We start from the raw sequence: 15004 nt of genomic DNA on the forward strand, positions 1-15004 counted from the left end.
CAGTTCTCCTTCCTTGGACCATGTTTGGTAGGCACTAACTACTACATAATGGGAACACCCCATGAGACCTGCTGTTTTGGCAAAAGTCAAACGCTTGTTGATCACCTTCAAGAACTGACTGTTCAGTTGCTGCCTAGTATATGCCACCTCTTGACAGGTGCCATTATGATGAGATCATCGATGTGGTATTCACTCCACCTGGCAGAGGTTGTGATGCTTTGGCTGATCGATGTGTGTATATATTGTAAGGGGTACCAACCCTGTAACCCCTTATAAATGGAAATAAACAAGTAATTGCAGAGTGGTATTTTCAGATACGAGTTCAAGACAGAATTGACAATGATGGAGGAGCTTCTAGTTTTAAATTGTTGTGCCATGAAGTGGTGGGTTCCATGTGAGCGGACACCAGAAGTGATGTCAGAGTCGTCCCAGCTGGCAATCATCCAGTCTGCAGAGAGATGAAGAAAGGTGTTAAGATACAGTGCTAACCCCTGGTGGGGCAGTAGAATTGCAGTCATTAGAGCCCCCCAGCTTTTGCTTATGCACACGCATATGACTCTTCTATATATTGAAACAGATGGGGGGTGCTATCGCTCCCTTGAACCCTCTGATCAAACGTCAGACACCAAATAAAAGTTCAATAATTGACTTTATTTTCACAGTACAGTGCACAAAGCACCCTCTCCTCCACAATACTCATATAATACAATAATAATGATCACAATAATACTCTCCACCAGCTCCTAGACGCAATGCCCTCCTACCACCCAGCTCAGCTCAAAGGTCTGGTGTCTCTTTCAGTCTTTTATAGTCCTTGCCTTGGAAGTGTTTTGCCCTCTCTGTCCACGTGACTAGGAACACTTCCGGGTCAGATAAAAAACCTTCTTCTTTACCCCCCGGAAGCACAACATTCCCCTTGTCCATGTGTACTTCCGGGGCGTAGGGAAAATAGTCACTGTTCCTCCCTGTAGCGCCTTCTATTGGCCCCCATGGTATCCAGCAGGGCTGTAAAGGAAAACTCCAACGTCCATAATTCCCTGCTGGCATTTGGGGCACCTCCATGCTGCAGGGAGGGCTCCACCTGGTGGCGTGGGGGTATTGGCTGGGATGAATGACCGGCCACCCTTCACAATATCTATCTATCTATCTATCTATCTATCTATCTATCTATCTATCTATCTATCTATCTATCTATCTATCTATCTATATATATATATATATATATATATATATATATATATATATATATCCATCCATCCATCCTCTTCCGCTTATCTGAGATCGGGTCATGGGGGCAGCAGCATGAACAGAGAGGCCCAGACTTCCCTCTCCCCGGTCACTTCTTCTAGCTCTTCCGGGAGAATCTCAAGGCGTTCCCAGGCCAGCCAGGAGACATAGTCCCTCCATCTTGTCCTGGGTCTTCCCCGGGGCCTCCTCTCAGTTGGACGTGCTCGAAACACCTCGCCAAGGAGGCGTCCAGGAGGCATCCTGATCAGATGCCCAAGCCACCTCATCTGACTACTCTCAATGTGGAGGTACAATGGCTCTACTCTGAGCTCCTCCCGGATGACTGAGCTTCTCACCCTGTCTTTAAGGGAAAGCCCAGACACCCTGCGGAGGAAACTCATTTCAGCCGCTTGTATTCACGATCTTGTTCTTTCGGTCACTACCCATAGCTCATGACCATAGGTGAGGGTAGGAACATAGATCGACTGGTAAATTGAGAGCTTTGCCTTATGGTTCAGTACCTTTTTCACCATGACAGACCGATGTAGAGCCCGCATCACTGCGGACGCTGCACCGATCCACCTGTCGATCTCACGCACCTTTCTTCCCTTACTTGTGAACAAGACCCCGAGATACTTGAACTCCTCCACTTGGGGCAGGATCTCGCTCCCAACCCTGAGAGGGCACTCCACCCTTTTCTGGCTGAGGACCATTGGCTTGGATTTGGAGGTGCTGATTCTATATATGCTGATTTTATATATATATATATATATATATATATATATATATATATATATATATATATATAATGTTTGTGTGTGCATGCATGCACACTGGGGACATTTTTAGCACTGCAGATCCATACTATACATTTGCGAATACAAATTTATATTCAGAGAGTTACATACATTATACAGTGCATTTATAAACCGTATTATACCCATTGGTAGATTTAGATTTATATTCTGACCCACACACTCACTGGAGTGCACATTCATACACTGTAAAGTGAATTGTGACACGTGTGAGACCGGCTCCTCTGACACCAAGCGCATCACATTTCCCTTTATTTTCATCCTGGTCATTTCTTTTGCACTGATCACAGGCAATTGCTCAAATCCTGACCTGAGGAGAGACGGAAAGGTTAGCCTGAAATTGAATTATAGGTGCCGAAAGCAAGAGGAACATTGGTTTTTCTGGGCCTTCCTGTCAGGATGCCAATATGATATACAATGCCTCTCCCCACCAAGTAGTCGAGCACTCAATGAATTGCTCAGGCTGCTTAAAGGGGAAAGAAGAAAAAAAAGTGCTGGCCTACACATTTTCAATGCAGTGTTCATTTTGTGGAAGTCAGTTCGTCCCTGATTTCCGTTTTCCGGTGTTCGTTGAGCTTCACGTTATGTCCTGTTGTTGAATGGTGTTGTCTGCCATGCAGACTGTTAAGCATATAAACTTTGCGGGGATCCAAACTTTAGTCAAGTAATTCATCAAATGTCACTACAGGCTTCTACCCTTTATTCCAAACTCAATCTTTAAAAGTCACTCCAGTCTGGCACATGGACTTCCCGTATATAAAACATTGTAGTAAAATACTGAAAGGAAATATTTATTATGTTCAATAAAATTAAAGAATTATAACTTAAAGGGTATTTCTCAATTGTGTTGTTGGGCGCTAAAATAAAAAATTCCTCTCTTTAGAGAGTAAAAGCTGCTGCAGTGCTTTGGCTTCTGTTCAATGGGCATCTTCTGTTTTCCAGTGCTAATCGTTTTGCCGAGTTTCATCTGAACTGAGTGATGAATGGGCTGTTGACCAATGAGTGAGGGACGGAGGCGGGGCTTCACTCCAAAAGCTCAAATTCAATTGAATGTTCTTGACTTTGCTGCACTGCACCTATTAGACCTCATCAAATGCTTTCTCCTGGAAGTATTTATTTAATAGTTTTTTATGAAATAAATATGTTTTGGACTTTGTGGGCATGCAACTATGTAACTGATATGTGTGCAGCACAAGTAACTTTAGTTGTTGTGCTTAGATATTTTAATATGTTCTGCTTCTGGTCAGTGTTGTTCTGTCGGTTCTCAACAGAACAACAGATTAAAAAATTTTCTCTGCCATTACTACAAAATATGGGAGGTTGTTAACAGATAAAAAAGATAAATTATCTTTGGAAAGAGTGTTCCTTTAAGACATACTGAGGTAGTTGTGGTTTTAGAATCTGAAGCCTTCTGGTTTCTGGTGGTGGTTCTCTCCATCTAGACCACCCTGTCTTAAATAGTGCACTTCAGGCTTTTCTGTAAGAAATAAACACAAAAAGAGGAAAATGCCTCCAGATCATCTTACATATGTCTGCATTATGGCCAAGACAATGGGTGTTCTTTGGAAAGTAAATCACAAACCTGAACCTCTGTTTATCTGGAGCAAAATGAAGACCAACAGGCTGGCAGACACTTTTTGTAAAGAAATTACATCATATATACATAACGTAAAATGAGTTGGGATCACATAACACACAATCTGCTTTTAATTTGCAAGCCTGTTTTCTTTTCTTCACTTTCAGCCTCACAATTAAGAAGTCCTAATGACAGATATGGGGTGTATCAGTGAGAAAAATGTAAATAAATAATTCTTGGAAATGTAGTAAAATATATGTTTTGATGTGTTGTGATTTTCCCCATTGTTTTTATTTACATAAGTTAAAGTGGTATGTGTACAGTATTTTACAGTATATATGTATATATACACACACACACACCACATACTGTGTATTCTGGCACAGCTTGACTCCGAGAGGCCATGGAGATCTTGTCCCAGTTAATTAACCTTAAGGGCCTGTAATGCTTCGCTCTTTACTGTTTTATCATTATTAATGTGGAAGACATTTAAACCATACAAGGCACTCTCTTTTTTCCTCTTTATTCTTTAAACCTCACTCAGTAGATTGGTATGAAATATCTATATACTGCAATAAATTCATATGAAAGACACTACACAGACAGATTGAAAATGGGCGTAATTGTAGAGATAGATAGATCTTTTATAATGTGTCTTTTACAGTGTACTGTACCTGTCTATGTATGTATCTATTTTGTGATGTAAATGCTTATTAAAAAATAGTCATATTCATTATATATTATTATTATTATTATTATTATATGACATTTGTTTAGTTTCTTCAGTTGCTGCACAAGCAGGTGAAGTGACTTGCTCATGGTCACATACATGGTGTTAGTAGTGGGATTTAAACCCACAACCTCAGGGTACGAAGTCCAAAGCCCAAACCTTAACCAAAACACTGTGCCTCACTGTGTACTGTCAATCCACCTACATAGTGTCTTTCAGATCTGCCAGTTATTTTCATCTCTCCAATTTTGTCAGTTTACCTGTCTTTTTAGTCCCTTTGCTATGAAAGCCACTGTATAGATAGATAGGTCTCGCATAAAGTGCCTTTCACAGTCTATCCCTCTATGTATGTAAGTATGTATTTGCAGATCTAACTACTTGTTTAAAGTTCAAGTTCAATTCATTATCCATTAAATATTATTATTACTATTATTATTATTATTATTATTCCCAATCACGCCCTTCCAGGTCTCACTGTCATTGCCCACGTGAGCATTAGGGTGAGAAGCTCAGTCATCCGGGAGGGGCTCAGAGTAGAGCCGCTGCTCCTCCGCATCGAGAGGAGTCAGATGAGGTGGCTCGGGCATCTGATCAGGATGCCTCCTGGACGCCTCCCTGGTGAGGTGTTCGGGCACGTCCAACCGGGAGGAGGCCCCGGGGAAGACCCAGGACACGCTGGAGGGACTATGTCTCCCGGCTGGCCTGGGAACGCCTTGGGATTCTCCGGAAGAGCTGGAAGAAGTGGCCGGGAGAGGGAAGTCTGGGCCTCTCTGCTTAAGCTGCTACCCCCGCGACCCGACCTCGGATAAGCGGAAGAGGATGGATGGATTATTATTATTATTATTATTATTATTAGACTGATGCCTTTGTCCAAGGCAACTTACAACAGTTGATTTACAATTGGGTACATTTCTTTTGTTTTTTCAGTTGCAGCACACGCAGGTGGTTGTCTTGCTCCTGGTCACACACACGGTGTCAGTACTGGGATCTGAACTCATAACTTTGGGGTTTGAAGTCAAAAGCCCAAGTCTTAAGAAAAGTCTGAAGCATTAAACACTATGGCACACTGGTTGTTATTAATCCACCTGTGTAGTGCCTTTCATATCTGTCAGTTATTTTCATCACCTCATTTTTGTTTGTTTGCCTATCTGTCTGTGTAATTCCTTCCTAAAGATGAGCACTGTTTAGATCAGGGGTGCCCAATGCGTCGATCACGATCGACCGGTAGATCGCAAAGGTAGTGCAGGTAGATTGCATTGCATTCAAAAAACTTTTTCTTAAACGTTACTCTATCATATATCCTCTCTATGGCATTTGCCACTTGATTGACATACAGGGCGGCCAGTCTGAGATCTCTTCTCTTCTAACACACTGGTCATCCCGCATGCACGATCAAACGGGCGAGCTGCTGCAAAACTCCGGTTATCTAAGTGATCTAGTTAGCCTTCCGATTTACATCGACTAAAGAAGGGATTTAAAAAAAAATTGTTTGGGGAGGGTATGGGCTGGATGTGGAATTGGAAGAGGATTTTTTTTCTCACAATGTCACAATCGAAGTGCGTTTGTCTGACCTATCAATCTATTATTGCTATTCCAAAGAAGGAAAATGTGGTAAGGCACTTTCAAACTGTTCATAAAAACTACGAAACTGACGTCCTTTTAAAAAGCGATCTGAGAAAGAGAAAGGAGAGGGAATTAAAATCGTAGTTAATCAGACAGACGTCATTTTTCACTCGGCTGAATTCAAAAGCTCCTTGACTGCATTATTCGGCTCTACTTATTTATGCGAGTCAGCCTTTTCCCACATGATGATTATTAAATCCAAACACTGTAGTGACCATAAATGTATTGAATTGTTATTGTGCCATAAAGGTTTTTCAGTTATGCAAGATACAACAACATACATTTTATGTATAAAGTATACTCGTATATATATATATATATATATATATATATATATATATATATATATATATATAGCATTTTTAATGTAGGTACATTTCGACCTGGTCATTTTAAAAGTAGCTCACAAGCCGAAAAAGTGTGTGCACCCCTGGTTTAGATAGATCGATAGATAGATAATGAATGGACTATTTGGAAAATGTTGAAAAATTAGATTGTGAAATGTGTCATATAAGATCAATAAATAAGGAAAAATGCTATAATTTATAGATTGGTATGAAAGTACTGGAAAAAATGGGACAAGATATGATAAAATGTTGGGGTTCCTGAGAATGCCCTGTTTAATGTCTCAAAAACAGAAATGAAAATCAAAACACCAAACAACAGGCAATATAGGTGAATCTGCACCAAGGTTCCAGTTTCTGGTTGCCGTGAGGTCTGATTCTTTGTGTAGCTGGTTTCCGATTAGATTCTGACCCACGATCAGCTTCTGGGTTGTATGGCCATTCCAGTGGTAAACATGAAATGTTGTCAGATTTCTTCCAGTGGGTGTTTCTGCATTCTAAAGTTGGAAATGTAGGAGTTGTTTGGTCCTTTGTCATACCCTTAACCTTCCTCCATGTTTCTTTAGGCAAAAACCCGTTATACACTCCCAAGACTCACATGTGTTTGACAAGAGGCTTGTAATAGATTGATATGAAATATACTATGAAGGCAAACAGATAATGAATGGTACTCTATAACAGACTTTAAAAAATTAGACATGAAAGGCATAGTGTAAAATACATGAGAGGATGTCAGCTTCTTAAAGTCTGTCACTTTTTTGTGCCACCCTCTCTCTTCAGTTTATTATTGATACCGATGCTGCTGGGTGCCCCCTTCAGATGCTATAGTGGATTCATAAGCTCCATGTAAATGGATTAATGGATGGTTGTTTGTAGAAGCACACACAACGTGAACTTTTGTGGACTTTCAGTTTGGAGAGCTGTCTGTCCAGAGATGAGTTGTGGTACACTGAAGTCCTGGGTTCAGATTTTGGCTCAGGACCTGAGTGATTTTAATTACATTCCATTATGATATAATAAAAGCTGCTAGCGGGGCCCTTTTTTTTTCCTGTAGCCATCAGACTGTATGATGCATTTTCCTCTCATGCCAGTCTTCACCCTAGCTATCGACACATTGGTATTAAGACATTTGTTTATATTTTTGCATCATTATTTTCACATTGCATGTATCTGCTTTTCTTTTCTCTCTCCCTCTTACACTCTATGCACACATCTACTATTGATAGATAGAGTGTGAAAGGCACTATATAATAGACAGTGAATACGTGCTGAGACAAGGGTTTAAGAATTGGGCCTAAAGGGTAATGCCTGTTTAATTCTGAAACAAAAGAAAATAGTTGAGCAAAAATAAGCAGCAATGGTTGTGATTCAGAGCCACCTCCTTTACCTATTATAAGAGAAGTCTGTCAGCTTTGGTCTGTGGGCTCAAAGTGAGGTGCCACTTCTTACCAGTGGTCCATGACTCCCAGAAGGGAGGTCAGGTTTCTACAGGTAGTTAGCAGCAGAGCCATCTCTCCTCCTTGGGTGGAAATGCTTATCTTGCTGGATCCTTGAAGGTGTCCCCTAAGTACAGTATGTGAGTGTTATTTATTTATTTAATATTTGATTTAATTTTTTATATATATATATATATATATATATATATATATATATATATATATATATATACACATACACACTGTATATAGGTAGATCAATTGATATAGTTACAGTGCCTTCAGAAAGTCTTCAGATCCCTTTACTTTTTCCCATTTTCAGCCTTTTTCCTCATCAAAAAACACTCAGTACCCCATAATCCATCCATCCATTATCCAACCCGCTATATATCCGAAGTACAGGGTCACGGGAGTCTGCTGGAGCCAATCACAGCCAACATAGGGCGCAAGGCAGGAAACAAACCCCAGGCAGGGTGCCAGCCCACCGCAGATACCCCATAATGACAAAGCAAAAGCAGCACCTTGAGCATGGGGACGGCGCTTTATAAATAAAACGTATAATTTTTTTTTTTTTTAGTAATTTTTGTAAATTTCATTAAAAAAAGCTATACTCACATACACCACGGGCTCAGCAGTCAGCCTAACAGAATATATTTGAGCGTGTGGGATGAAGACATAGTGCCATGCTGCCCATTTGATGCCCTTATGGGTATCTGCTTTTTTTCTGTAAAAGCTGTTGAATTGCAATGCTATGTCCTGTACCCCTGTGCCCACCCGTATGAATAGTGCAGGGTTAGCACTTTTGCCTATAACACCCAGGGTCCAGTTGATTACCATCTTGAGTTCACATGCTCTCCCTGTGTGTGTGTGTGTGTTTGTTTTTCACCCGGTACTCTTTATTATTTTTCCTCCCCTAACTATCTGAATGACTCTGTAGGTGACAAGCCTAAGCCAGGCTACCCTCAGATGTTGTTTGCTACTGAATAGCATTGGTGACAGAATCAAGCTCCTCCTTCTCTTTTTTTCTTGTGCTCTTTTCCTCTACCCTCTCCATCACAGTAGATACCACTTGTGCCCGTCACCTGCCCTGGTAGCACTTCTTCTATTGGCACTTGACTTACCTGGGTTCTGGGTTAGACCTATTTAGCCCAGATCTTTTGAATGAAGCCAGTTATGAGGTCAAATAAAGAATTGGTTGCCTTTGTTAATGAAGCTGCAGTTTGCCCTATTGTGGAGTGTGAAGTCAGATTTAGTGACTGATGATCACTCTTTTGTAAAGTTGTCCCCGACATAAATGCTGGACGTTCATACGTGTATAAATAAATAAATAAAGCCAAGTGATCCCCTTCCAGCCACTTTTGCCTTTATTGCGTGTCTCTCTATGCAGCTCAGTCTGCTGGGACTGCAGTGCACCAAACGTTATCACTTCCAGCTCTGATGAATGCTTTCATTTAAAGTGCATTTTGAATACATTGCTGAGGATAGTGGGTATTTGTTTCCGTAATGTTTGTCATTTATTTCATGCGTTTATTTATTTAACTTATTTCCCTAAAGGGGAGCTTGCTTCTCTTCCACTCCCACCATCCCTTCCTTTTCAGGACTCGTGAAAGATGGCGATATAAAGCTGAGCGCAGGTAGTCCGCAGTTCTTGGCTAACCTCCCGCCATATTGCCAGATTGCCCTCGAGGGACTAATAAATGCTTATTACGACGCTTTGCACTTTATAAAAACCTGCACCACTAATGCGTGCCAGCGTTTATTGAAACCACAGAGATCTATCATTGATTACACATGGCATTTTTTAGATTTGTTTTCATGCTCGCTGCTTCTTGTAATTTAATAATGGATTAGAGGACTGGTTTGTACAAGGTCTTGTATTTTCTTTTATAGGTCATTGTTGCCTTTCGACTTTTTTTGTGATAGAAAAAGTTATGGAAGGCATGAAAAGGAAGCAAATGTGAAGCCTGCTTGTCGAGAAGGTACTGGTGAGACGTTCTTTTAAAGATAAAGAAAAAAAGTCAATCCCCAGTCATTGGGGTCCAAGAACAATGGGCACAAAATAAACGTGATTACAAATTATAACATGCTGAAGCCTCCTTCATTGGGGCTTGAACCTGCCCTGGTAGCATCGGGCACAAGGCAGAAACAATCTGCAGACTGCTGTGAATTCTAAACTCTCTTAATTTTTTTGCTGACTTCAGGAATTTGCTGAGCATTCAGTCAATCATAATTTTTTCTGTATATTTGAAATTGAGGATTGTTTTTGCTGTTTATTATTGTCACTCCATTCATAAAGTTAACTATTATTTGTTTTGATGTTACTGTTGGTTTTGTTCTTGACGTCACCCAGATAAGACGATATATCATTGGGAGGTGCAAGACCTTCATCATCTTAGAATTGGGATTCTGACAGTGTATCTAGTGTGGGCTCATGGTTATGGACTTACAATTAAAGGGCATGTCACATTCGGTGACTCCTCCAGCCAGTGATTTGTTTGTAAACAAAAAGTTGACATTATACATCTGATATGTTTGGATCAAGTGTGAGGCTGCTGCCTCACAGTTAGGGAAACATGGGGTCGCATCCCGGGTCCTCCCTGCGTGGAGTTTGTAAAGTGCTTTGGGTAGTGAGGAAAGTGATATATAAATGTAAAGAATTATTTTTCGTATTATGTAGAGACCAAGAGTCCTAGCCCCACATGTTTTGTTTATTTGGTGAAACATAACATTTTTAAATTTGAAATTGACAAGTCATCAAGTTATACCATGCTGCATAGTATTGTCCTTGACAGTTTAAAATTACAAGCACAGTTTCTGAAATCACATAATATCAAAAGTAAGTTAATAACGAGCTCTCATTCTTCAAAAGAAGTTGTTTTTTGCAAGCTTTTGTCAAACGCAGTCTTCCTAATTCATTGTTTCCTTTGACTGTCCATGGCTGATTGTCGTCCTCCTTTTAAGAGCCACGAATTAAAGAGCCAACCAATCATACGAAGAGAAGTGCGGAGACCGTGCTTGCCAGTATTGAGGCTCTCACTGGAGTAACAATTAGATTCATTTATGAAAACCCATGTTCACACACACTTGATGAAACTGGAATATATATCTAAGAGCATGCAATAGAGGTTGCAGTTTTTCAAACTGTTTATTCGATGAGGTGCAGAATCTTTTTCAGATAATTGTAGACCAGTTGTCGTGGCCCCGTCATGAAAAAAAAAAAGCCCAGCTTCCACTGATTTTCAGTCGTAGCTGTCCTTAACATAATCCTAGAGTGTCGGGGGGCAGTCGGTGTGGTGGGCTCCCTTGACGTTGTAGTCGTCTACTCTGACATACCCTGTGACTCAATCCAATTAGTCCACAACTTGTTTTCTAAGTTATGGGGCAGCACTGTGTGCATGAGAGCTGACAACCAATGACTGCACATCTGGAGGTACAGTGCATTAAATACAGCGTTGAGGAACAAGGCACACGTGTATTTTGGATCTCGCAAACAGAAAATAAGCTGCTCTGTCTGATGGCTCACATGACGGAGCGGAAAAAAGAAAAAGACCAAAAAAATAAAAGTTTGAGACTGCGGCTCATCCTCATCATATCTTATCAGGTAAGAGCGGCGTCATTAACATCCTTAAGATATTCATCGGTGCACGTAGGGCTTCAGGAACATTCATGGAGAATGTGGTCCATTGCTTGGGTGGGCTTACCACAGGGACATTCAGTGCTTGTTGTGAGACCCCATCTAAATAGGTTGTCCTTTGTTTTGGCCACCTTTGACCTTGCTCGGTTATGCACAACCCAGTCTTTCCTAGAGAGGGATGTTCCATTGGGTAGATGCTGTTGAGGTGTAGGGAGAGCTTCATTGGGAGGGCTACGGTCAGAGACTGCAGCTGAGCTCACCATAACCCGTTAACCCCCTCGTACAGTGCCGGCTCCATCATGTAGCACGTCAATCAATGGCTGCCACTAAAAGGGGCGAGCGAGCAGGTGTTCTGTCGCTAAATGTGACATGCCCAGAGATTTTTCTGTCAATTTAATCGACAAGGTCCAGGGAACGAGATCAGCAGCTGTGGTGGTCATTTTGTTATTGTTGTTGTGTCATCGCTGGATTGACTGCATTAATGGACACATATTTCTGATTATTGTGCAATTTACCTCAATAAAACTCAAAATGTGTCTGTTTGATTCACACAGTCCACGTTCCCAGGGATTAGCATCTTAAAAGGGTTCAAGAAGCAAGTAGCGTCACAGTCTTTTCTTTCATTGCACTCATTACCCTGACGTATGGAGGAGAGCTGCATCTGCCTCGCATTCACCTGCTTTTTCGCTTCCCCTTTATTATCTTGATGAGACTTGTAAAGATTCTGTGAAGAAAACAGCAAACTGGAATGCCACAGGTTTTTGTTGGCATGATGGGATTAATGGTGTAGCTGTGAGGTGGGGGGGTAAAGCACCTCCTTAATTCTCCTCCCTCCAAGGTGAATACTGTGAGTGCCTATCAGACATCACACCCCAGTGGCTGATCTGAATGGACAGATCTGCCACGGCAGGCGATGCCAGCTGACATAGCAGATGGCAAGCCGCTGGAATGGGGAGGTGTTTGATGAGTGGAAATGGTTTGTTTTAATTACTTGTCAAGTCGGGTGCCGGAGCCAGAGCTAAGGGCCTTGTCTGTTCTTGTGCCCTGAGCGCCATCTGACCCCTGGCATTCCTGTAGCTGTCTTATGCAGGGGATGAGGGGGCAGGATGATCTGCCTTAGCACTGCATCGCCACTGACTGGCAAGCTATTTTTTCTTGAAGTCTTCCCTTTTACCCTTTTTTTTTGTTTTAATTGCTGCACAATATGTTCAAGCTATTAAATTAATGGGCAACTTGAAATTCCCAACTGCTGGGTGAAGCAACGAATCATGTTTCTGGCCCTTAGGAGGAATGTGGTCGTTGTTAAAACAATTATGTGCCACGATTATGAATATTGTAAGGTGGGCAAGTGGGGTCACTTCACATGTCTTGAATATGTTGAAAAGGGCACAGAGTGGGGCTGGCATGCTGCCACTTTACCCAAGTCTCTAACAGTCCTAAAGCTGAAGCACATTGTCCATCTTAAACTAGGCTGTCATGTACTAAGTTCCTAACAGGTTATATAGGGGGTCCTCCAAAGTGTCAATTATGGGACAAACGGGGACACAAACTACTGACTCGTGATAAGGAACCAGCCTCCTCAGTTCAAATCCAATGCCCGGTCATTGTCCATATAGATGTTTGCCATACTCTACTGTCTCCTTTTTTTCTAAACCTGTGTATTCAGAAGCCAGGAGCATGGCAGATGTGGTGACAGTCCATCGCAGAATGAAAACACAAACACACATACCCCTCAGAGGTCAACTAACCTCCAAACACGGAGAGAGCAAGCAAACTTCACACAGGGAGCTGGAACCCTGAGTGCCTTGTTATGTGCCATCCCACTGCCCTATGTTATATTATATTGTGTTATATTAATCTACTGTGTATTATACTAGCTGTGCTATCAGTCTAAGATGGTTTGTAATCGACAGAAACACAGCAACCGGACAAACACACAGATACACAGACACTTGTTCTTTGTCTATGGTGGATATAGTATACAGTATATCCTGATGGACACCACCAAGTGACTGTTAGTCTGTAAGGAAAAAAGAAAACAGTTGTCAGCAACACTGAGAGGACATGTTTTCAGACGTTCAGAAGGGAACTACCGTAAACACTCATGTATAAGTCAGGTCTTGAAACCCAAAAAATTGATCATAAAATCAGACCTTATACGTCCGTTCAAAAATGTGACACTTAAATTTTTTGTTGCAGCAGCGCATATACCAATTTCTTTCGCCACTTCAACGACTTTTAATTTAAAACCAGCTTCATATTTTCTCCTGATCGAACATTCCATCGTAGATAAGGGATGCTCTTACAATAAAGGTATATGAGGTTGTGAGATACAAAAAACACAAAACAGTGCAAACGTCGCTTCAGAATAATTTAGGAATTACCATGTGGTTACGTAGGAACAATACATAGACATAAAAGGCAGTGTGCTCCTTGGTTACTCTGTCAGGCAGGTGTTAGCATATTATAGTCTTTATATTTGGACCAATAGTGTGGCTTTTCTGCAATCGACTTATACGGCTGACATTATAAAATACCAGAAATTATACAGTAAAATCAAGTCCTGACTTATCCGCGAGTATATATGCTATTTCAGTATGGCAGTGTCTGAATTTTTAAGTGATCCTGGAAGGAGTGGGCGGGTCCAAGTGGGCCAGCAACAAAAATGACATTATCAGTAGAATGGCTGTCAGTCTTCCAGTCCACGGAGGGAGGAGAAGGGAAGGCCTTACAAAACAGCACCACCCCTAGGTGAAGTGAGTTATCACCATCACAAGATCCCTTAGGCTGCCCTGAACGTGTTTGCATGCGACTATATATATTCTGTAAAGCGCCTTTGTTTAATGAGCCCCTCTCTTTCTGAACACACAGGTCACTTGATTTCCCAAGTGCTACAAGGAGATCTCCTGCTTCACTTTTTGTGGATTTTTGACCTTTCTCTTATATTTTCTTTTTCAGTATGTGCCGGGACGGAGAACAAGTTGAGCACACTTTCTGACTTGGAGCAGCAGTACCGCAACCTGCGCAAGAATTACGAGAATTGTGAGGTGGTCATGGGAAACCTGGAAATTACCAACATCGACCGTAATAGGGACCTGTCCTTCTTAAGGGTAGGTTGCTCATTAAATTTGTATTTGCATTCCCACTGGTCCTCTATTGCATTTGATAAACCATATTTTCAAATCTACATGCTCCAATTAAGGGATGTGAGTTGTCAGATCCTTTCCCCAACAGCACTGAGTCCAAGGCTGGAACCAACCCTGGGCAGGTAATGGGAGAGAACAGTTTTGCATCTCTCAGAGAAACATTTGTATTGTGCCTTTTATACAGATGGTAACTTCAAGCGATGTAATGCTTTTTAGTGAAAGTCTACCCAATGGCACTAAATCATATTCTTAAATTGCATATGGCAACAAACTACAGCTACTTTCTAAGAACACATATCCTACTCCAGTAGCATTATAGTTGCAGCTTTACTGCACTTTTCCAACATTTCTGCATTCGTATGCATTTTTTTCTGAGAAGTGTAATGGCCACCCAACCGTCAAGTGCCACCCACTCATCTGTCTCCTGCCCATTAAATGCTGTCCTGACAAGTTATTCTTAGGCTTCTGATTTT

The 15004-nt window shown here is 41.4% G+C and overlaps 1 protein-coding gene across 6 annotated transcripts in view; it reads left to right on the forward strand.

The window, feature by feature from the left end:
• The window catches only part of LOC120530767 (receptor tyrosine-protein kinase erbB-4-like), a 799040-nt gene that overhangs the window by 347949 nt on the left and 436087 nt on the right, over positions 1–15004 (forward strand). For all 6 annotated transcript variants that reach the window (XM_039755347.1, XM_039755351.1, XM_039755348.1 and 3 more), the window contains exon 2: positions 14344–14495. In XM_039755347.1, coding sequence (XP_039611281.1) covers positions 14344–14495 — 152 coding nt within the window. The remainder of the gene's footprint in view (positions 1–14343; positions 14496–15004) is intronic.

The sequence above is a fragment of the Polypterus senegalus genome, chromosome 6 (assembly GCF_016835505.1).
Source record: "Polypterus senegalus isolate Bchr_013 chromosome 6, ASM1683550v1, whole genome shotgun sequence".
NCBI lineage: Eukaryota > Metazoa > Chordata > Cladistia > Polypteriformes > Polypteridae > Polypterus > Polypterus senegalus.